Consider the following 24,426-nt stretch of genomic DNA (forward strand, 5'->3'; position numbering starts at 1 on the left):
TCAAAGACACACACGCGCGCGCGCGCACACACACACACACACACACTCTTCCAATGTCTGTTTTATAAGATGTCTAGAGGTGAGGTGGGGGTGGAGGGAGGAACAGAATAGCTTTTCACTCATTGTCCAAGAAGTCAAAGACACACACACACCACACACACACACACACAAACGCAAACACACACACACTCTTCCAATGTCTGTTTCATAAGATGTCTAGAGGTCAGGTGGGGGTGGAGGGAGGAACAGAATGGCTTTACACTCATTGTCCAAGAAGTCAAAGACGCACACACACACACACAGACACACACTTTTCCAATGTCCGTTTTACAAGATGTCAATCTCCAAATATCTGGAAACATCTAGAAATATCTGGAAACACCAGATGAAGGCTTTGCCCCTCATCCAGGGCAGATCTTTGGGTCGGCCTGAGTCTGAAGGTGCCCATGCCAGGATGGGTCCAAGGGCTCAGGGTCCCTGGTGGGCACTGGCGCTAAAAGGGTGTAGTGAGATTCAGAAACCATCTCTGATGGCTCGATAAATGGCGGACGAGGGATTAGAGCGACTCTGCTCGGAGCGGCGGGGCTTGGGGGGAAGGGGCCGATCGCTGGGAAAGATATGACTATTTAAAGATAATGATTGCATAAATTTAATTAGCACACTTTCACGCGGCAAATGGCCGTTTTGTAATTAATGTATCTGGCCTTACTAAGCATGAAAGATCCCATCTCCTCCCCCTCCCTTCCCTGCTCCCCCTCCTCTGCAGTCCTAATGAAAGACAGAGAGCAAGTGACAGAAACAGTTTGTCAGCGGCTCCAGGTGTCAGGGGCCTAATTGGCCGAGCTGAGGGGAGGAGGGGCAGGCAGGAGGAAGGAGAGGGGAGGGAGGAGGGCCTCCTTGACTCTGGTCCCCCGCCCAGGTTGGAAAAGGAGGAGGTCTGGGCTCTCAGGCCCCCTGGCGTGGCGGAGTTGGGGCGGGGGGCATCTCCACCTCAGTAATTGGTGGAGACGAGGATGCAGATTGGCTGTGGCAGGGACTGAGCAGTGGCAGGGAGGCCTTGTTAGTACCTGGGCAGACAAGCTGGCACATATCACAATGTGTTAAGGACTCAGGGCCGTGATAGCTCAGGCCCAGCTTGCCCCCTCCCAGGAACAAAATCCCTTCAGTGGAATGAATGAACAAATAAGCCTCAGTTTCCCCATTTGTAAAATGGCCCCTGGTTATAGAGAGGCTCACATGGAAAAAGGATCATAGCCTTAAGCACTTACTATGTGCATCACCTACTAGGTACAGGTGGGCCGCCAGCCCCTCCTCCCCACATCAGGTCGAAGACGTACATTTTCACCTCTCTGAAATCAGGATGCGTAGTGCCTTCATCACTGCCTCGCTGTGGCTATGTGGCTGCGTAGCTGTGTGGAAAACTTTTGTTCCCACCTTCTGATAGGATCAAGGAAGGGCCAGCATCAGATGTCTTAGATTCAATGAAATATGAAATATAATGAAAAATGGCTGTTCTGTTTTCAAGATCAGGAAACGGAGGCTCTAGAAAGCTAAATAATTTGCCCCAGTCTCCACAATTAGTAAGCACTGGGGTTTGGACTTGAACTCAAAAGTTGTAAACAGAAAGTCGATTCTCTTCCCAGTGTCCACCCAGGGGCCTTGCTGCAGGGCCAGCTCAGTACCTCCTCCTACCCCCACGGTACCGTCCTCTGAAGGATAACTAAGGTGTTTGACTGGCTTCATGGGACAGTCTGTAGTTAAGGGGGTGCACCTGTCAATTGCAGTGCTGTCCCTCAAAGTCAGGGATTGGTTTCTTGGGTGACCTGGTAATGGAGCATACAGAGAGGGTTTGAGCTACCATGCCCGCACCGTGCCATGGCCATGGTGGAGCTCTGCTGATGGTGGCTGTGTACATCTCACCTCTCTGACCATGACCCTCCACTGCCTTCACCAGCTGCCTCTGCAGCCCGCTGCCAGCCTTAGCCACTGGCCTGTCCCCCAGCGAGGGGAAGGCAGAGCAGGGAGGCCTTGAGCCAGCCTCGGCTGGTGGAGTGGGGCCCAGTCAGCCCTCTCCCAGACCAAATTCAATTTCGAAGCTTAATGAGTTTGCAGAGAAGCCGGGTGAGCCCGCTGACGCCACTCCTTGCCGGCTGGGTGGTTCCCGGCTGGGCCACCGAGCGCGCAGCGGCCTGAGCCGGGAGAACCCTGGGCCCCATCGAGAGTGGCGGGGGCACTGAGCGAGTGAAAAATGTCAGAGCAAATTGCTCTTGACAGCGTTAATATCTGCACCTCATAGCAATAATTACATGTAAATAAATAGCAAAATCACACTCAGCTGGAGGCAGCTTGGGGAGGACAGACGCTGCTAAGGACCAGCTGGGGACCCGAATGCTTTGCTCCGCTCTTTTTCTTCCTTCTTAGAGTCTCTGCTCCCTCTCTCCCCTTCAACCAGGCTCTTGCTGCAACACAGAGCAAGAACCTCAAGATCCTGGCTGTGCATATTCAAAATGGAAGGGAAAAAGAAAGCATTTTGGTACCCCTCCCCAATGGGTGCAATGAACCTCCCAGTTTTTCTGTCTTATATCCCTGTGCATCTTATTCCATCTCCAGGTCTCTGCTGAGAGATGTCTCTGAAATCCACATCTCTGCCCAACCTCTGTTCTGGATGCGTTTGTGTCTCTCTCCTGATCTTGACCTACAAAGAGCTACCTCTGACCCAGGTCCTCCTCCTGCATTCCCTGTTTCTGTCTACGATGCTTCACCTTCTTGGTCACTCAGACTTCAGACATCCCAGTCATCTTTGATCCCCTCTCAGTGCCCATATTCAGTCGTCCATCATGTGCCATGCAAAGTCACAAGCTGAACATGGCGCAACTTCCTGGAGAGGAGTCAACTTGACATGATGCCAGCTTATTCCATTATTATGACCCAACTTACATGGCTCCGCAGTGGCAAAGAATGCCTCCCAAAGAGAATACGTGAAACTCTATGTGACACCCCACCCCCAGGGCGTCAGGGGGAACATACTCAACTATTATCCCGGGTGTTTGAAGAGAAGTTTGAGAAGCCCTGTGAGCACCAGATGGCCATTCCTTAGAGAGCATCAAGGCTAAGGAAGCAGCTGGAAGCATTCTAGGATTTCCTACCAGATTCACCTCTCGCTGCCACGTTTGGGGGCCCATTCATTTGTTGTCTTGGTTTTGTCCAACTGGACTATGAAGCCTGCAAGAGCAGAAACCATGTCTTATCAGTGCCTGAATTTACAGTTCTTAGCAAAAGGCCCTTGGAGGGGTTTGAGGGAGGAAGAAAGGAGACAAAAATAAAGGAGGTGAAGGGTAAGAAGGAAAGGAAAGGTGGACAAAGACAGAAGATGCAAAGGAAAAAGCTGCAGCCCAGGAAGGTGACACAACTCAAAATGAGCCCCGGCATACCTGTTTACCCAGGTCTGATTTGGAGTTTCCCTCTCCCCTTCCCAGATGGACCCAGGAGCTCTTTCGGCAGAGATCCAGCCTCCCTCCTGCTCCCTGCTTGCACTGTAGAAAGTTCCCACCAGTTAGGGCTTCCGGGGCCCTGGGAGAAGGAACACAGACAGCCCTTCCAGCTACGTCGACGCCCTGCCGCCTCACCCACACAGGGCAGGGAACGCAGGCTCCATTCTTTGCAAAACAAATATCTTCTCCGGAGCAGCCCCCGCGTCCCACACCTTCTTGTTTAGCTCACCGACTAATCCACTTATCGAGGATAAAGCGCTTGTGAATCCCCATTTGATAAAGGCAGCTACGAAATTAGCAAAAACGTGCCCACGGCATCCACGTACCAAACAAACAAGAGGCTGGGGACGGTGCGGAGAGATGTTGTCTCAGTTCAGTCCCCGGGCCCTGAGAGATGCGGGAGGAGATAGTGGTTTTTTCGCTGGCGATGCAGGCTGGGGAGGCGATGCCGGCTGGGGAGGCGATGCCGCGGGTTATACGGGGAAGGGGTTGGGCAAATGGAGTCCCCGCCTTATCCTATACTGCATGCACCCCAACTCCAACCAGGGCCCCCTGCTCTGATTACGACCCCACTCCATGACCCTGGTGCTGACCACACTTCCAAGGTCAGCCATCCATAACCCTAAGCTAATATTTCTTTAATGCTGTCCCCATGTCAGGTAGTATTCTAAGCATTTCAGTGAGTTAACCCAGTTACTCCTCACAACAGCCCTGGGAGGCAGGCCCAACCCTATGTCATCCACATTTGACAGATGAGCAAATGGAGGCACAGAGAGGTCAAGTCACTTGCCCAAGATTACACAGCTGGTAACCATTGCCACCAACTTAGATAATACTCTCCAATTTAACACGACCAATTCTAACTCCAACCTTGATCCCTATCTCTGATAGCAGTCCCCCAAACCATGCCAACGCCCCTAATCATGACTCTCCTTTGAAGTAACCATGGTCTGCTTCTCTGCCACTCTGCACAGGGCCTTCAAGTTGCTGAAGGCTGTGTTTCCAGACATGGTCTGACAACTGCCAGGTTCTCCTGCCTGCATCACTGACAGAGCAGAAATGGTTCTTTTCACCCCCACATCCACCATTAGCAGCTCTGGTATCAAGACTGTGTGGGGCTCCTCAGAGGCCCCCAGCAGTCTCTCTGCTTTGCCCCAGGGAGCTATGGGATCTCTGCTGGCACGGCCTCCTGAGCACAGCAGCAGGACTACTGCCACCTTCAGAGAGCCAGGGAAACTGAGGCTTAGAGGGAAACTCAGCCACGGCCATGTGGCTCATCTGAGAGTGTCTTTGAGGAAGGGTCTGCTCTCTGCTGCTGGTGGCTACAGGGGGTCCAGGGAGAGGGAGGAACCAGGAACGGATTCTGGAAGCTCAGTCCCTGCACTGCCCACCCACCGCCACCTCTGGCTTGGGGAGGAGGGGCTGGTCCCAGGCCTTGGAGGTGGGGACATTAATCACAGGGTAGCACCTGTCAGGGTGGCATCTGGAACTAAAGGAAAACACTTGGCAAAAGGGCAGGACTTCTCACCCTGGGCTCTGAGGGCTCTGAGACCCACCACCGCCACTCTGGGAGGCCAGGGCATCTGGGGTTCAGGCCTGGGCAGCCCCCATGCATGGGAAAAGGTCCTCGCCATGGACACCTGGACTGGGAGTGGGAGAAGAGGCTGGAGGGAGTGTGGAGAGACGCTGGGTCTGGCAGGTCACTAGGCTGGGAGAGAAAGGGACCTGCTTGCTGCTGCTGCTCCCATGGATCGACATGGGGGAGCAGGTGGTGGGCCTGGAATTCAAATTCGGGTTCCTCTGATGGCAGAGCTGTCTGTGTCCCTCTCCTCCGATCCCTCAAGCCCTCTCTCTGAACCTTCCTCCCTCCAGTTCTGGGGTCCCCCCTCCATCATCCCTGGCCTTCTTGATTCATCCCTCTCCCTGTGTCTCTTCCTCTCCTGGCCCCGCCCCTGTATATGCCCCCGCCTCTGCATTGCTCTGTCCCAGGTCTTCTTGCTCCTGATTCTGTCTCTCGGTCTCTAGGTGTCTCTCTACCTCTCTCTCTCTCTCTCCCCCCAACCTCCACCCCTATACATCCCTCCCTTTCCATGACGCTTCAGTGGGTCTGTCCGCACCCACCTCCCCTCTCTCCATGGGTCCATCTGCATCCACCTCCCTTCTCTCCATCAACACCTCATGCCCTGGCTCTCTCTGGGTCTGTCTGTCTCTCTGACCACTTCCTTGCCCACTGCATACCTCCCTGCTAGAGTCACCTGCCAAATCAACCCAGGAGCTTGATGTGCCCAGGGTTGAGCTGTCATGCCAGGGTGCCAGGCCCATACCCTGGTCTAGCTGGGTGTTGGCTGAGTACAGAACCACAGCCACCTCCCTTGCTCTCCTGCCTCTTCCTCTGGGCCTCGGAAGGATTTGGGGTTCCCTCCCAGGCCCCTTCCTTCCTCTGTCCTCTGCTGTTCAGGTGGCCCACTTTGAGTCATCGCAGGGAGCTTATGGAGCATCTGACAGCTGGGAGGAGGGGAAGGCATGAGAGGTCATCCTTTAGTGCTTCTCAAACATCCACAGGCACGTAGAGCCTCGGAGGGACCTCGTTAAAGTGCAGAACAGACTTGGAGTAGCAAGGGTCTGCTCCAGACCCTGCCTGTTCTGGCAGCCCAGCTTGGAGGAGATAATTGAGTATCTGGATAAACCAGGAGTTTTGGTTCCAACATTGTCCCTTGCTGCTGACCATGCAGTTCACCTCTCTGAGTCTGCAAACGGGTACAATGATTCCAAGCCCTTAGGGCTCAGGGAGGACCAAATAGCTAATAGGAGTAGAGGCGCCTTTGCCAACTGCCAAACCAATGTGGTGTGGCATGACTGCTACTGAGATCAGTAACCATGCTGGGATGCCAACTCCACTTCTTTGGGGGTCAAAGCAGAGTATGACTCCAGTTGGGACAGCTGTTTCACCCCAGAGACCTAGACAAGGAGAATGAGGTTGGCTGGGGTTGGAGCCACAACCCAGGGGGCTCAGGGAAGGATGCTGTGGAGTTCCAGGGCCGGAGGAGGGCATTATCTATGCCCAAGAAGGGAAGGGAGCCCCTTGCGGGGGAGGCTCTGGAACTTCTGCCCCTGGGCATCATGTCTCAATTTCAGCCTGGACGTGTCCCCTTTGCGATAAGACATTTGCCAGGACTCTCACGGGACCTTAATCCTCCAATGCCGCTGGTCAGAGACCCCTGGGGAGATGAGAGGGTCACATTCATTTGGCCTCAGGCCAGTTCCACTGGCAGTCCCCAGGGCCTGGGGGCTGGGTTCTGAGAGCACACGCTGTTTCCTGTCCTCCAGAGCCCCAGTCCTCACGCAGCAGGATAGAGGGACAGGAGCGGGACAGGAGTAGGGCAGGGGCGGATCTCCCTCAAAAGCCCCACCCAGGTCTCCTGTCTCCTCATCCAGGACTCATTCACCCACACGGGTTGCCTCTTTTGGATGCTTGAAAAGATTCCCCAGGGCTCTGTGTCGAAGCAGAAGTTACCTGAGCCACTGGGAGCAGAGGCACGGATGACCGCACATGCTGCAAACCAACCTCGTGCAATAAGGCCATTGCTGCACCCACTGTGCCCTCGGAAAGCCCTGCTAACTCCTGAGTCTTTTTGGACGGTGAAAGTGTGCAGGAGCATTGTGAGTCTCTCTTTTTGCAAAATGAGACAGCCAGTTAACTCTTTCTACGTGTCTTCTAGCTCTGAGATTGCTGGGGAGGGGGATCTCAGGTCATTTCAAGCAGACACTCCCTCCAACTTGTTTTCTAAAGAAAAGAAGGGTCAGCTGAGCATGGTGGCTCATGCCTGTAATCCCAGCACTTTGGGAGGCTGAGGCGGGAGGATCAGGAGCTCGAGACCAGCCTGGCCAACATGGTGAAACCCTGTCTCTACTAAAAATGCAAACATTAGCCGGGCGTGGTGGCGCATGTCTGTAATCCCAGCTACTCGGGAGGCTGAGGCAGGAGAATCGCTTGAATCTGAGAGGCGGAGGTTGCAGTGGGCCGAGATCGAGCCACTGCACTCCAGCCTGGGCAATAGAGCCAGACTCCGTCTCAAAAAAAAAAGGAAGGAAGGAAGGAAGGAAAGAAAGAAGGAAGGAAAGAAGGAAGGAAGGAGGGAGGGAGGGAAGGAAGGAAGGGTGGGTCAAGGCGTGGATACCACTGGGGTGCACGGGGACCCTCAGGTGCACTGAGGTTAGGGAGGCCTTCGACAGATCCCCATGTGAGGTTGACAAGGTGGAAGCTCGCTAATCCATGCTTTGGATGTGCTAGGCCTGGGACTGGCTGCCTTGCACTGTACCTTTTTAAAAAATACACATTTCCCCAGTCCCACCATGGAGCAACAATAACAGCCTCTCAGGGTGGAGTCTGCGAATTAAGATTTTTAACAGGTCTCCCAGATCATTTCGAGGCTCGGGTTTAGGAACCACTGACTCTAGCTCAATCGCCCCACCCTGCAAGGACTCACCCTCCAACCATTTTGGCAGGTATGGCCTGGATTCTGCTTGCACCCCGCTCTGAGCAGAGATGGGACGCTCCCTGCTTTCCAAAGTTACCCCTTCCATCCCTGGCCAGCTCCGAGTGAACTCAGCTCAGCTGAATTCTGCCTCCACAGGACATGTGCCTCCAGCCATCATCCCAAACATGCTGGCTCTCCTGTCCCTGACACCCCCATGGAGGTTCAGGTGGGATCATGATGGCTCCCTTTTGGCCTCACTTTACATAATCTCATCTCCTGTCCCTCTGGAATCTCCACAGTGTCTAACCATAGCTTGCCAAGGAGGGTGGTCAGACAGCAGAGCCGGGGCTCTAGGTGGTCTGTCCAGTGAGTCGGGCCAGCTGGCCCTCAAGACGGTATTTCCCCCACTACGAGGGTGCTGCAGACCCTTCCCAGGCCTCCCTCCTCTTTGGAGGCTTCTGGTTCACCCTTTGTCTGCTTGCTTGTCTGTGGGTGGACTAACTGGAAGGTTCTTGAGGGCAGAGGCCAGGTTTAGCTCACCTGGCATCCTCTGTGCACAGAATGGGGCACAGAATAGACCCTCAGGAGAGCCCAGGGCATTCTCGCAGCTGTTTATTGGGCACCTACTCCGTGCCAGGCTTTGTGCTGGGGACACAGGCCAAGAGCCTAGGGTCCTTGCATTAGAGGGAGAGAGCGGTATCCAAAAAGTCAGAAACCAGAGGCAAAGCTGCTACCCAGGGGAATACAAGGGACATGGGAGGGGGCCTGGCCACCAGAGCCAGGTCAGGGCAAACTTCTGGAGGAAACGACCTCTGAACTGAGACCAGAGAGATGAGCAGGGCTGGCTAAGCGAGGAGAGCGGGGGCGAGAAGGTTCTAGGTGGAGGGAAGGGCAAGTGCATTGGTGGAGAAGGCCCTAAGGAACGGATGGGGAACGGGGAGCTCCCGTGGGAGCCTCTCAGCCTTTCTCTCCAGCAGGTAGCAAGGGTCTTGCTTACCGGCTGCCCGTCGACGGCCGAGACCCCGCGACCAAGACTGGACGAGCGAGCGGCGGCTCTGCAGTCTCCGGGGCGGCCAGGCGAGCGGCTGCTCGGGATCCCAGGCCCGGGCAGCGGGAATTAAGCAGGCCGCCGAGCCTGAGGGCGTCCTTATCTCGGGGAGACAGTTGTTGGGAATCACTTTGACTGAGTGGTTTTGTCTCCCCGCATTTTCCACTGTCAGGCGGCCTCGGGCCATGGATCAAAGGCGGCGGCGGCGGCGGAGCGCGGGGAGGGGCGGCCGCGCGGATCCCCCCACCCGACCCTCCCTCCACGCCGCCGCCCCAACCCCCCGCCCCGGACCCGGGTCCGCCCGGCCTTGGGAGCCCCTGCCCGGCCCCTGCCTCGGAACCCACTAGAAGCGGAGGAATTCGGAAAGGGGACACGGGGCGGAGGAGACGGCAAGGGGGGCGCGCAGGGGCTGAAGATGGAGGGGGAAGAGGTGTTTGTTGGGTGCGGAGTGAGAGAGACGAAAATGAGAGAGATTAGGGGGAAGAGAACGGGTGGAGGCGAGGCTGGTTACGGGAGGAGACAGGGCGAGAGGGAAATGAGGGTCTGAGAGAAGGGGGTGTGTGGAGAGAGGACTCAGGCTGGAGGTATTCTCAGGGTTATGACGTGGACAGGGAGACAGTGAGCAAGGGGGTGGCGCACAAGGGGTGAAGGGAAATGGGGCGCGAAGGGAGAAAAGAGGAAATGGGGAAAGGAGATAAATAGGAAGCAGAGAGTGTGTGAAAAAAACAAAAAACAAAAAAACAGACGTGGATTTCCCATCAGCTGAACCCAAGAGAAAGTTCTGGGCTGGGAGGGGACAGGGAGGCAAGAAAGGCTGAGGGAGAAAGTGGAAGGCAGGCCTGGCTGGGCTAAGGGGTCGGGGAGGCTGTCCACCCTCATAAGAAAGTGCAGGCCCTTATCACTCAGAAGGCGACAGAGCCACAGAGCGAGGGAGTGACAGGACTGAGGTGCACAGGAATTCGGGCGCACTCAGGACCATCCTTCCAAAGGCCTCCAGCAATGTCCTGGGGGACCAGACCCAGATCTCCAATGCTCTCTGAAGCTCCAAGGGAGGAGCCTCCCCTGCCCTTAGCAGAACTCCCCTGGTGGCCAAGGACACATATCCCCACTGAAAAAGGTGTTGGAGAAATGGGGAGAGGACCAGGAGAGAGAAGGGCCGGTGGGGAAGGTTAGGGAGCCCTGGGGCTGAGGTAGGGGCAGGGCAGGAACCTAAAGTGAGGGGCAAAAAGGAGCGGGGGAACAGGATGGAAAAGGCTGATGGAAAGAAGATGGGAAATGAGTGTGGAAGAGACAGTTGCAAAGGTGCTGAGGGAACATGAATTCTGCAACAGGAGGTCTGCGTCCTGGCCCTGAGCTAACTCACTGTGACCTTGGCCCCTGGTGGCACCTGCTGGAGCCTCAGACCCCATCTGCAAATAGCTACCTCATATTATACTAGCTATTCTCCTGCATGCTTTGCATATATGAACACACTTCTCAGGCTAGCTCTATAAAACGGGAATGATTATTAGCCTCACCTTACAGAAGGGGAAACAGGCAGGGAAGAGCCTGTTTGGGGTCACACAGGTAGGAAGTGACAGTGCTGGGAATTGAGCCCAGGCACTGGGATTCCGGCACGCATCTTGACCCCCCTGCTCTCCTGCCTTAATGAGCAACTTATCCTAGACAAATTATTTAAACTGCTCCGTGCCTTTGTCCCTACATCTGTAGGACAGAAATAATCATTCCAGCACTTCCTCCACGGGGATGTTATAACGATTAAATGAGATAATTCATGTAGCTGACTTAGCACAGCATCTGGCTTGTGTAAGTGCTAAAACATTTTACTTATTACTATTTAATAATATCTGCGTAGCAATACAGACATACTGTATTACTTATATCAATATATACTTTTAATGTACTGATAAAATGTGGTAACCGCACAGGGAAAGCACAGCTAACCCACCGTGTGGGGGGTATGGTGAAGGAAGGCTTTGTGGAAGGGAGCCAAGTCTTAAAAAATAAGTAGGGGTGGGCTCGAGATGACAATGGGGTGCTGGAGAAGGTGTTTCAGGCCAAGGGAGCAGCAGGTACAAAGGCTTGGAGGCAGAGGCGAGCACGGGTCTCCTTTGGGGACCCTCAAAGTCACCCCCATCTCTCCTACCAGTGATCTTGCTTGGCCTCCCAGGCCCGATTGCCCAACCATCCCGGCGGCCTCCCCCCCGCAGGGGACCCCAGGGACAGGCCTGTGAAACTCTAAGTCGGCCTGCTGTATTAATTGCTAATCTCCCTCATTTTCCTTCCTTCTGTCTGCTGTACTGTCTCGTCCCCAGTCCCTGTGCTAATCAGAAAGAAGGACAAATCCAATATTTGCATTCTTTCCCACCAAGCCAGGCAGCTCTGGAAGGCTAAACCCCGGGCCTGCTGGGCTTCCCAGGAGGCAGGAAGGAGGTGTAGATGTACGACTGAGTGGTGGGCCAGCCCTGCCCGCAGATCTGGAGGCTGTGACTCCCGTGGATGTACAAGTAACCCACAGAATCACTGATTCTGAGCAGGCAAGTTTCCTGCTAGCAGTTGGTCCATCTCTTTCATTGCAGAGATGGGGAAACTGAGGCCCACAGCAGTAAGGCCTATATCAAGATCCCATGGTGGTTCGGAGGCAGAGCCTAGAGGAAACTTGGATCTCCTGAGTTTCCAACCTGTGACCAGGCCCAGAAAGGAAATTGCCTGGGTAGAGAAACCCAGCAAGACTCCTGGAGTTCAATTTCTGTTCAGGGCAAGGAGAGGCAGAAAGGGGAGCATTGTCTTAAGCTCTTACTAGATGCCAGGTATGGAACTAAGTGTTTCACACGAACAATCTCATTTAATTCTCATAAGCCTGCAAGGTGAGTGGCAGAGGCCCCATTTCACAGATGAGTAAACTGAGGCTCTGAGAGCTCATATAACTTGTCTGTGATCACACAGCAAATAAATAGGGGAGCTATAATTTGTTTTTGTATTTTTATTATTTTTTTTACTTATTTGAGACAAAGTCTCATTCTGTCACCCAGGCTGAAGTGCAGTGACTAGATCTCGGCTCACGGCAACCTCCGCCTCTGCGGTTCAAGTGATTCTCCTGCCTCAGCTGAGTAGCTGGGACTACAGGCATGCAACACCACGCCCGGCTAATTTTTGTATTTTTAGTAGAGACAGGGTTTCACCATGCTGGCCAGGCTGGTCTCGAACTCCTAGCCTCAAGTGATCCGCCCACCTCGGCCTCCCAAAGTGCTGGGATTACAGGCGTGAGCCACTGCGCCCGGCCGTGGAGCTAGCATTTGAGCCCTGGTCTGTATGATCATTTCACTGTGTCCACGATGTGCCTAAATTAGTGGCTGTTTTCACATCTGCCATATCATTTGCTGCTGTCTGGTCAGCACCAACCTCCTACCCCTTCCTTTATTTATCCCTGAGCAAATCCTGTCTTCCCACTGGGACTTCTCTTCCAGGAAGCCTTCTCTGACTATGCCCTCCCTTCTCTAGACTTCCTCTGGTCTTCCTGTCTGACTAGAAATCACACTACACTGTCCACAATGAATACTTTAATTTATCTCTGGGGAGGGATGAGGAGTATTGTCTCTCCAAAGTATAAGAGCAGAGATAGCCATGTATGTTTCTTTCTTGAGCCTCCCTCTATGCTGTTATTAAGGGGAGTGAGATAAATGAATTTGAAGAGAATCATACGTAATGATATTCAAGGGCAAACCACGTGATCAGCTGCCTCAAAATCCTCTTGAGAACAGACTGCAGCTGAGTCTCACCAGGCCTGCTGTACGCCCGGGGGTTGTCCAACAGTTGGTGGTAGTCCATTACCTGCCAGACACCTAGTTATAACACAAGTGTCACAGCAAGATTTTGTGTGCCAAGTACCACCATGCTGCCTGTGGTCCTACTGAACACCATGGTTCCTGACAACAGTGATGTGTGGAAACATCTAAGGCTTCCAAGCAGGCTATTTTCCCCTTCCCCACGTGTTTATACCAGGCCTCTACTCCACCTGTGCAAAGGGGCAGAGGTCGGCTCCTGCCCACACCCTCTGGAGGTGTGGAGTTTGGATGGAAGCCGATGTTTTGCTGGTGGGCATAAAAGAGGCCCAGAGTGCCCCTCCCATTTTTTTTTCTCAAGATGGAGTCTTGGTCTGTCGCCCTGGCTTGAGAGCAGTAGCCTCACCTCAGCTCACTGCAACCTCCGCCTCCTGGGTTCAAACGATCCTCCCTCCCTCAGCCTCCCAGGTAGCTGGGATTACAGGCATGCGCCACCACACCCACTTAATTTTTGTATTTTTAGTAGAGACGGGGTTTCACCATGTTGCCCAGGTTGGTCTCAGACTCCTGCCCTCAAGTGATCCGCCCGCCTCAGCCTCCCAAAGTGCTGGGATTACAGGCATGAGCCACCACACCTGGCCCCAGAGTGGCCCTTGAAGTCTACCCTCCACCCACCTCTTGTTCAGACTCAGATAGGTGGGCTGAAGACCTGGTATCTTCCCAGAATCCCACCCAGTTCTCTAAGAATGGAGGCAAGGTCAGGGTTGCTCTCCCACTTCTCCCTCAATGATCCAAAGGCTCTAATGTCACCCCGAAAGCCAGGCAATATGCCAGGCCTCCCAGTTCCTAGCAGAGCCTCCTCATAGGCATGCTCCACTCCCCTCAGCAGCAGTTGGGAAAGTTCCTGATTCCCGTTTGGCCTTTCTTTCCGGGAGGGGCTTCCTCCTTCTCCCCTGCCTTCTCATTCCCCTCCACCCAGGAAAAAGGGGTGGGAAAGGCAGAGACATAAACACGAGTCTATTTTCACAGGAGAAGAGGCTCTGCCCAGGCCGCTCCCTTGTGGGCTGGAGCTGAGGCCTCTGATGGATGTGAGCAGGTGGTTTTGTTTGGTGAGGAGCTGCCAGGGGGGAAATAACTCAGCTTTTCCCACTGAGGTGGGTTAACTGTGGACAAAGACAGAGCTGGATGTGAGAGCAGGGTCTTGGCCGGGTCTGTCTCCCCAGGTTCTGGAAGGGCTGAGGATGCCCAGGGCCAGGGACTAAAGCGACTGTCAGTTCACACTGACCACCAATTCACACTGACCATCAGTTCACACCTTCGCCGTGGCTGCTTACCTGAGCCTTGCAGTTCATCCCTACCCTGGGGCTGGCCTTGCCAAAAGAGCCGGGGGAAAAAGCCCTAGGGGGTTGGGGGCTGCCTGATGAGCAGAGTGGACGGGCAGCCTAACTGTTAGCCTGATGCTGTGACCAGAGGCTGGTGGATGTGGTTTGGATGGGGGCGGAGGGGCAGTCTCTGGGAGCTGGGCTCTTCCTGGGTACAGAAGGCCAGTTGGGGAGGGCAGACACTGAAAAATGTCATTCGGCTTCAGGTCCAAGAAAATCCAGCCACAGACTCCTGGCCCACTCCACAAACTGACCCCTGACTCCATACCATCACCACTGGTCATGAAGAGAAGGAGAAAGAGGTGTGTGAGGATGTGTGTTGGAGGGTGGGAGGATGACTCAGTTAGCTTTCCCCTAATCCTGGGAAAAACCACTCAGAGCCCATGTTCTTCTAACTTGAGTCAAGCACTCCTCCATCAACTCCAACAGCCTTTCCCCTGCTTTCTGCAGAGAGGGAACCCCCTGCACCTGGCACCTTCTCCTCCCCAGACTTAGGTCGGCAGAACACCTTACATTGCCCTGGATAGGAAATCAACTCAAGCATTGTCCAGCTAACTGAAGGGGCTCAAGGAGAGCAGGGAAGTAAAAGAAGGGAACAGAGGGAAGGTAACAGAAGGGAGGCAGAGGTGGAGGCCAGGGCACAGGTGAGGGGTGTGTGACGAGTGCACATTTAGTGAGCGCCTACTTGTGCCAGGCACCTAATTTGAATTTTCCCTTAGTTCTCACAGCAACCCCTGAGAGGTAGCAATGATCACCCCTGTTTTCTGATGAGAAAAAGGAAGCCCAGAGAGGTTAAGCAAGCGGTGCCAGGGTCACACAGCAATTTAGTAAATGGTAGAAACAGAGCTCCAACTCAGGGCTGCTTGTTGGCACAGGCCGTGCAGTTTCTCCCGCTCCAGGCTTCCTTCTACCCATGGGGCCTGAAGGAGAGGCCTCCTGAGAAAGCAGAGGCCTGAAAGAGACCCCGAGAAGGCAAAGGGAGTAAGCGGACAGCAGGAGAATCGCCCAGGAAGGGAGGAGAAGGAAGGGCTGGGCGGGGCGCAGAGGAGCGCGCAGCCGGGGTTAAAGCCCCATGTTCCTACAACCCGCTAAGCCGGAGAAATGAATTCTGATCCCTCCAAAACCCAACCTTGGAAAATGTGCGAGAGAAGGGTCTGCTTTCAGGGGGGCAGGCAATCCTCCACACCTCCTCCTGACGCCCCGGTAATGCCAGGATGTCCCCAATCTGCTTTGAGGAATGGAGAGATTAAGAATAATAAAAAAATTGCAATAAAATATGTGTGAAGGAGGGGGTAATTGTGGACAAACGCAGCATTCAAATTCATTTTTCAGCTCTTTTACACACCATTTCAATCTTATTTTCTGCTTGTTAATGAGATCTTGTTGCCTGGGCCAGGCAAAACCTTCCAATATCAGGACGTAATTGCACATAATTTCCTCTTCTACCAGTGATTTGCATCAGTTTTTTTAAAATTCTGGGCTATTTAACACCCCACAATCCCCCTCCCCATCTTCCTGCCTACAAATCTCTCGCTCCCTCCTCCTTCCTCGTCCCTGGTCCAGCAAGACTCATTTTAAATGCTTATTATAAACGCAGTGTTGCCAATAAAGGGGCGGGGGCATGAAGAGGAAGTGATAGGAGAGAGGGGTAGGGAATCTCCAGTGCCCACTGTGTGAGTGGCACTGCCCAGTTCCCTAGGGCAAGTGGACTGTCTTGGTCGTGTCTTGCTGAGAGTCAAGTGGTGGTGAGGTTCCTGGGTCCGGCAGACCAGAATTAGAATCCCATCTCCATCACTCACTTGCTCTGTGGCCTTCAGCAAGTGACTTGACCTCTCTGAGCCTATTTCCCCAAGAGTAGGGGTGCCATGGGGCTGGAATGACTTCAAATAGGCAAAGTGCTTACACGGGATCTGGCGTCCAGTAAGTGTGCCATTGATGGAATGTCTTTTCTTGCTGAACTGGCGGCCCAGAGACCTCAGACAATGCCAGGAGGGCAGTACTGGGCATGTGCTGTTAAAACGCACCCAGGAGACCCCATCCACAATAAATAAAGGTAAAGCCTTGAGCTTGATTTCTGTGGGTCTCAGGAGGAAAGAGGAAGCTTGGCGTTTGGGGACAGTGACTCTGAACCTGGCTCTGCCATTAATTGCCCCTGGGACCTGGGACCTCAGCTTCCCTGGATGAACCGGCAGACCAACCTCACCAGGCAGATACAACACAGTAGTATAGTGGGTTCTGGAGCCACTGTTGGAATCCTAACTCTGCCACTTGCCAGATCCTAGCACACAACCTGGCACTTGGGAGAGGCTCCGTAAATGTGCATTAGGTGATTGGATGGATGGGGACCCCGGACAAGGAAGGTTTCCTCATCTGTAAAACGAGGATCACAAGGTAACAGCCAAGAGTCAAGGAGGGCAAGTGGGGTCAGCATTCAGGCCCATCGAGACCTGGCTTGCTGTAAGCATGATCTCTGCCATTGCTGTTGCCGTGATTACTAAAGGCACAGGCTGGACGGGAGAGAAGGGTATTGAGAAGCAGGAAAGGACAGAGGGGCTGGTTGGCTGTCATTGTGGTCGTGTGGTTAACTGCATGCTTAGAGAATATTCTTCATTAGGCCGGCATGTGGAGGAATTGTAAATATGTAAATCCCTTTATGGGTTCCTTCATTTTAAGCTCCAGAAAGGAACAAAGGAGACAATGAGCGTGGGACATTACGAAAGAGCACCAGGAGCGGTGCTGGCGAGACCGATGCCCCTTCCATGAGGCCATGGCAGGCGCCCTCCAGACCTCAGCCAAGGGTGCCGCCAACCCAACGGTGTGAGTTTCACAAAATCTGGGGGAGACGGGGCCCTCTCTGGGCCTCAGTTTCCACTTCCTACTCTGATATAGTTGACATCTTAAAAAGGTTGGGACATGAGGAAGTTCCAGCTAACCACACGTCCCAGCCCCACCTGGCACATACCACGTGGGCCCTGAGGAAGCCTCCAGCCCAAGGCACCCTGCCTGCAGCCTTCAACCCAAAGGACCCTCGAAACTGGCAGAACTTTTCTCCTGGTTCTTTGCTTGGGATCTCAGCCTGCCAAGAACCGCAGCTCTGAATGACTTTCTGATGCCTGTCTGCCCCACCTGTCTCTTGGAGCTGTGCTTCCACCATCAGACTGGGACATCTAAGGATGAGGGTTCTGTCTCTTCCATCAGACTATGAACTCCTGAGGACAGGGGCTGTGTCTTCCCCACCAGACTGGAGACCCCTGAAGGGCCTGCCTTGTGTTCTCCTTTCTACCTGTGGCCACTGCCCCTAAGCGCCTGGCCTGCTTGGGATTCCTAGACAGGGGCTGGTATGAAGGGATCAATCTGCAGGTGGCACATTATTCAAAGTCAGTCACATTACAAAAGGTTCCTTTCGTCCTAAGTTGTTTTATGTTTTTAATTAATTAATTAATTTTGAGACAGGGTCTCACGCTGGCGCCCAGTGGCACAATCACAGCTCACTGCAGCCTCAACCTCCCGGGGTCAATCGATCCTCCCACTGCAGCCTCCCTAGTAGCTGGGACCACAGGCTCGCCCCACTGTATCTGGCTAATTAAAAAAATTTTTTTTTGCAGCGACTTGGTTTCGCTCTGTTGCTCAGGCTGGTCTTGATCTCCTTGACCTCATGTGATCCTCCCACCTCGGCCTCCCGAAGTGCTGGGATTACAGGCGTGAGCCACGGCGCCCCACCTCTAAGTGGTTTTCTAACAGTCATTGTCTAAGTAACTGGCCCTCAGCCCGGAGTGAAGGGGAGAGAATAGGCTGGGGGTTGCGGGTGGTCTATGATCCTAACCCCAGATGAACCTCATCAGGAATGAGGTCTCACAAGCAGGATTCCTTTCCCTACATCTCTTCAGAAGGACCCAGTGCACAAAGCCAGGGACATCCATGTGCTGAGTGCCTAATCCCTAATCCTTTTAGGCCAGGGCTTGGGCGGGTAGGGGAGACGATGAGGGAACCAAGCCTCAAGGGTATTTAAACTTCTTGAAAGGCATTTGCCCATATAACTCAGCTCTGCCCATTGGTCCCTAACCTGAGGTCATTGGCCTGAGTTTTCTCATCCACCACGTGAGTCGAATGAGCTCTTTCCTCCACCAAGCTGAAAGGGATGGCTTCCCTAGATGGGGGTGGCTTCCCTAGATGGTTTCTTCTTGCACCAGCCAATCTCTAAAAGAGTACAAGTGTGGGCATTTCTGAGAGGCAGGAAGACAGAACAAGTAACTAAGATTCAAGCTCTAGGTCTGGCGCAGTGGCTCACACCTGTAATCCTAACACTTTGGGAGGCTGAGGTGGGTGGATCACTTGAGGTCAGGAGTTCAAGATCAGCCTGGCCAACATGGTGAGATCCCATCTCTACTAAAAATACAAAAAAATTAGCTGGGCATGGTGGCGCATGCCTGTAGTCCCAGCTACTCTGGAGACCGAGGCAGGAAAATTGCTTGAACATGGGAGGAAGCAGAGGTTGCAATGAGCCAAGATCACGCCACTGCACTCCAGCCTGGGTGACAGAGTGAAACCCTATCTCAAAAAAAAAAAAAAGAAAAGAAAAGAAAAAGAAAAGGAAACAAAAGAAAAAGATTTCAGGCTCTAAAGACATGGGTTTGAATCCTGGCTCTACCCTTTAAGTGGATTAATATGTGTAAAACACCGAGAGTAGGATCTGAAGGTTAGAAGGACTCCAGAAACTTCAGCTGTCCTTGTCAACACTGGTATTAAATATACTGCATGCCTTTTAAACTTATATTTTTTGTCTGTCTGACCCTGTTGTACTGTCACCTCCACTGGGACAATATAAGGGTCTTCCTCTCATGTTCACTGATTTATCCCAAGTGCCTAGAACAGTGCCTGCCACATAGTAGGTACTCTATAAATATTCATTATGTTAGTGACCCCCTTCCAAGCCAGGGGGCACGTGCAGAGATGAGATGAGTAAATGGCCTTTCCTTGAGATTCTGCATGGAGTCCCTGATGTTCCGTGGTCCCCACTTCCCAGGCTGGGTTTGAGACAAGGGACTTGGGTCAAGCCACTGGAGGAGGCACATCTTCCTCACAGTAGTAGCAAGCTGGCCAGTGTGATGCACAGCTAGCTTATCCCGAGTCTCCCCGCCAGGTGCTCGGTAGAGCCACAACTTCATCCTCCTGTGTAAGCCCTTTTGGCTTCTGTAAGAACAAAAATTCCGGCCGGGCGCAGTGGCTTACGCCTGTAATACCAGCACTTTGGGAGGCCAAGGTGGGCGGATCACCTGAGTTCAAGACCAGCCTGGCCAACATGGCAAAACCCCGTCTCTACTAAATATACAAAATAAATATATAAATATACAAAAATTAGTCAGACATGGCGGCGGGCATCTGTAATCCCAGCTACTCAGGAGGCTAAGACAGGAGAATTGCTTGAACCCAGGAGGCGGAGGTTGCAGTGAGCCAATATTGTGCCACTGCACTCCAGCCTGGGCAACACAGTAAGACTCTGTTTAAAAAAAAAAAAAAAAAGAGAGAGAGAGAAAAGAAAAGAAAAAAATTCCTTCCAGTTTTGAGGTCCACAGATATCTGGGCAATGTGTCAGAGACCTGCCGTCCTGGGGAAAGGAAGGGACAGTGTGCCAACCCCACAGCCCAGAGGGGAAGCCTATCCTGTCCCTCCTGCCCAGGTGAGCTATAGAGAAGCCAGTCCTGTTGGGAAGAGAGGATGCGGGAGGCAGATCTGTCCTTACAGGGCGTCTCCCTGTAGATCCTTATGCACAGAGGATTCCTGGCCCCAGGACCACAGCGATGTGCTGATGGTGTCGAGTCCACCTGCCCAGACTGAGGCGGGAGGGCAGTGGGAGTCGGAGCCTAGCAAGCCCGGGAGCTTTTGTACAAGACCCAGAAACTCCGCCCCGCTCGCTGCACCCATCCTTCAGGAAGTGCTCCCAGCTTAACCTCTGCAGTTTCCATGCACAGAAGCACACACGGCCTGCCCTGCTGCCCCTGCACCCGGCCTCCTCCAGCAGCTGTTCACCTCCTGGTCCCTTCTGCCCCTGTCAGACCCTCCATCTGTCTTCACACCTTTGATGGGAGCCTCTGAGCTTCTTCAATTCATCATGTCAGTCTCCCGGCCCTGAGGAATGGGCCGGAGGCCTCCTGAGGGTCTCTCGCCTTTAGCTTCAGTGAAATTCTGGGCTGGGTGGAGGGCTGGGGGTCCAACTTAGGAACTTCCAGGAAAGGGTGAAAAACACCTCATCCAACTCTGAAGCCTCCTAGCCATGGGGGTGATGCTCCCCCTTGATCCACTGGTCACACCAATGGGTCAGTTTCCCATCCCTGACCCACACTCTGGAGGCCTGGGGCCCCTTATTTGCTAAGTCTCTCTTTTGTCCTGTGACAGTCCTGTGTTGGGGATAAACCTCAGCCCACAGTGAGACAAGGAGGGCCGGGAAAAGCGGTGGTCACGGAGTCAGGTGCCCCAGATTCTCAACCCTGGCCAGGCCAATGTGTACCGGGGCCCTCTATCTCCAAAGCAAGACAGCCGCGCACAGAACCCCAAAGACCCTCTTCAGCTTTCTAAGGACACTCCTCCAAATTTGTTTTGTACCACCAAGCTGCTCCTGGACCCCATTCTTGGGTGTGGACACCTTGGATCTCTGCAGTGTCCTTCCCCAGCCAGCTCAGGGATCCTGTTGTGACTCATCTCAAGGGCTCTGGAACTTACTCAAGGGCTCTAGAAGGTTAGCACTCATGAAATGGAGGCCATGACCTTGAACCCCAAAGAGGCCAACTGGGGTCCCCAGGGAAGACATTCTGGCTGACAGGCTGTATTCCACGTGCAGGGTTTGGTTCACCTGGGATCCCAGCAAGAGAGTGGGGTGGCCTGGTGAGGACAAGGTCAGCCAAGAAAGTGGCATCACCCTTCATACTGTGGACCCTGAGAGGGCTTGATGCATCACCATTAGGAGCTCTGCAGGCAGTTGCCTACAGGTACTGGGCACTCACGCTGTGCCGGACCTGAACTGAGTGCCTTCCACAGATCATCTCATTCAATCCTCAGCAACCTTGGGAGGCAAATACTGGGATTATCTCCATTTCATGGATGAGAAAATTGAGGCATAGAAAGGGGAAGGGACTTACTCAAGGATTTCCCCATAAATCAACGATGGAGCTGAAATGCAATTAACCCTCAACTACACAAATTAATGGAGGCAAACAGAAATGAATCCAGACAAGCAGAAAATTAACATTCTTGGGAATGTTTCAGACCAAGGTTTTTTTTTTTTTTTTTTTTTTAAATTTACTGTAAGGGCCTGACAGTAAACATTTCAGACTTTGTGGGCCACATGAGCTCTCTTTTTATTTATTTATTTATTTATTTATTTATTTATTTATTTATTTGAGACACAGTTTCACTCTGTTGCCCAGACTGGAGTGCAATGGTGCAATCTTGGCTCACTGCAACCTCTGCCTCCCGGGTTCAAGCAATTCTCCCGCCTCAGCCTTCTGTGTAGCTAAAATTACAGGCACCTGCCATCATGCCTGGCTAATTTTTGTATTTTTGTAGAGACAGAGTTTCACTATGTTGGCCAGGCTGGTCTCGAATTCCTGACCTCAGGTGATCCACCTGTCTTGGCTTCCCAAAGTGTTGGCATTACAGGTGTGAGCCACCACCCTTGGCCTTATATGATCTCTTTTAAAACTACTCAATTCTGCTGTGGTGGCACAAAAGCCACCATAAATAAATGGACATGGCTGTATTCCAATAAAACTTTATTTACAAAAAACAGCGAGCTGGACGGACATGGCCTGCAGGATGTAGCTTGCTGGCCTTCTTTGAATTTCTTTTTATTTTCCTTCTAGGTAATGGATTTCCCATATTAATCACATTGTCCTGGCACTGGGAGGGCCAGAGAACTAACATTTACTTGGCACTGATTTCGTGCCAGGCTCTAGGCTAGGTGCTCTGACCTGTTAGCATACTGAATGCGGCAAGCACCCCTTGTTGAGAGGGTAGTTACAGGCTGTGTTTAATGGGGGTTAAACTAAGGCTCACAGATGCTGACTTGCCTCAGAGCCTCCTGAGCAGTAGAGCTGGGATTTAGACCCACGCCACAGCCTTCCCTGATCTGAAGAGCCACACTATGGCCACACTATGGCTCTTCAGATCAGTTTGCATCACATGCAGCGGATTCTCACCACAGACATGTGGCAGGGGACACTTCATCCCTTCCCCCACGGATAGGCCCATCAGTTCCTCAAGTTCATTGGGACTTCTGGCATCATCAAGTCCTGTTCCCCAAACTCACCTATAACCACCATCAACGCCCACATTCTCTCTCTGACTTCATCCAAAGCAGGTCCTGTGACTTCTACCAGCACCCCGAGGCAATGAGTGACTTAGCCAATCACACAGGAGCAAACAGAATTCCAATGACCAATCAGGGTAGAGTTACCGGCCCAGAACCCCATCCACAATTCTCTCCACCAACAGGACGTGGTCCTGCCTTTCAGGAATTGGTCAGTCCTGGTGAAAAGCCAAGAGCACAGGACAGAATCCAGGGAGGATTCCTGGTTCTAGAACAAAAACCCCGACCACAGTCAGCCTCCTACAGGAAAGAGCGCAAGGCTTCCACCCACGTGCTGTCTGCAAATGTCTGACTTTTTAGTGGCGGTGGGACCCTGGGTGCTGGGCTGAGGCCACCTACCTGAGGAGACAGGCCGTTGCTGACCGGGTTCATGTGGTTGGAGGGCGCCGCCGGATTCATGAAGCTGTCGGAGTAGCTGGAGAAGCTGTGGCGGGCTCCGTAGGCAGAGCTAGTGTCCGCGGCTGCAGCGGCTGCAGCCAGCCCGCCCTGGTGCATGGTGGACGGTGGCAGGGGCTGGGGCCGGTGCACAGTGCTGCCCCCATCTGTAGAGAGACCCAAGAGAGGTCCTAAGCAAGTGACCTCATCCTGGACCCTGGGCCTCCGAGAGCAGAAGGCAAGCCATGAGCCTCCTCCTCCCAGTCTCTATTCCTTGGAGGGAAGGGACCACCCTCTCATGCTACCTGGGATGAGACAAGCTAGCTCCTGGGCAGGGCACTGGACACTGGCCAGGTCTTGACTGACAACCCAACATTCCAGACAACCCCTAAATAGATGCACACCAGCCCCTGTTGCTCGGTGCTTGGCACACAGTAGGTACTCAATAAATGTCAGCTGGGCTGAAAGCCAAACCTTGATGGGGACTCTCTTAATCCACCCGATCTGTTTTGTTTTGTGAGCATCAACCACTTGCCAGGTGCTATTACAAATGCTGCCTAAGGGTGTGAAGCAAGACTATAAATCCCATTTTACAGATGAAGAAACCAAGGCTTGGTGGGCTTGGGGCACTCACACAAGATGACCACGCTAGTGAGTGATGGGACCAGGATTTGAATGGCCTAAATTCGGAGCCATCTCTGTTCTTTGCTGCTAGGATATTATTCGGCTCTCTCTGAGCCCCTCTGTGCAGCTTTGCCGGGACTGGGACCCTCAGCACTGGTTCAATTTATCTTACCAAGTCACAGTGGTGGTGGCGGGGGCTCTTTGACTCTCTTCTTGGCCTCCAGAACTCCAGCCTGCCAGTCATTTAAAAGGAGGCTTTATGAGGTAGCTATCTTTTTTTAAATTTAAAATTTAATTTTTTTTTTTTTTTTTTTTTTTGGAGATGGAGTCTTGCTTTGTCATCCAGGCTGGAGTGTAGTGGTGTGATCCGGGCTCACTGCAACCTCTGCCTCCTGGGTTCAAGCGATTCTCCTGCCTCAGCCTCCCGAGTAGCTGGGATTACAGATGTATGCCACTATGCCCAGCTAATTTTTTTTGTGTGTGTGTGTTTTTAGTAGAGACGGAGTTTCACATGTTGGCCAGGCTGGTCTCCAACTCCTGGCTTCAAGAGATCTGCCCACCTCGGCCTCCCAAAGTGCTGGGACTGCAGTTCTGAGCCACTGCGCCCAGCCCATGAGGCCAATATCAAATAGTGATATTCCTAGTGTGTGCTGGGACAGGGCATGGGGGGTGACAGAATGAGCAAGGTCCGGTGAGTTGGGGGGAGGGAACTTTTCTTCCCCTACAAGGCTCACCTTCTCTCCTGGGACCCAGCCTTTCCTTTCCTCTCCCAAGTCTCCTCTGATACCTTAGCCTCTCCCACCCACTCACCTTCTTCCCTCTGCCTACTCCTTTTCAAGCCTAGAAGGGAATCTTATACTTCAAGCCACTGGGAGAACTGGGCC

The 24,426-nt window shown here is 53.1% G+C and overlaps 1 protein-coding gene across 1 annotated transcript in view; it reads right to left on the reverse strand.

Annotated features, from left to right (window-relative positions):
- Window positions 1-24,426, reverse strand: part of PAX7 (paired box 7) — a 105,547-nt gene that overhangs the window by 10,192 nt on the left and 70,929 nt on the right. The window contains exon 7 of the mRNA XM_015441872.4: window positions 22,883-23,085. Coding sequence (XP_015297358.3) covers window positions 22,883-23,085 — 203 coding nt within the window. The remainder of the gene's footprint in view (window positions 1-22,882; window positions 23,086-24,426) is intronic.

Source organism: Macaca fascicularis, chromosome 1, assembly GCF_037993035.2.
Source record: "Macaca fascicularis isolate 582-1 chromosome 1, T2T-MFA8v1.1".
NCBI classification, from domain to species: Eukaryota; Metazoa; Chordata; class Mammalia; order Primates; family Cercopithecidae; genus Macaca; species Macaca fascicularis.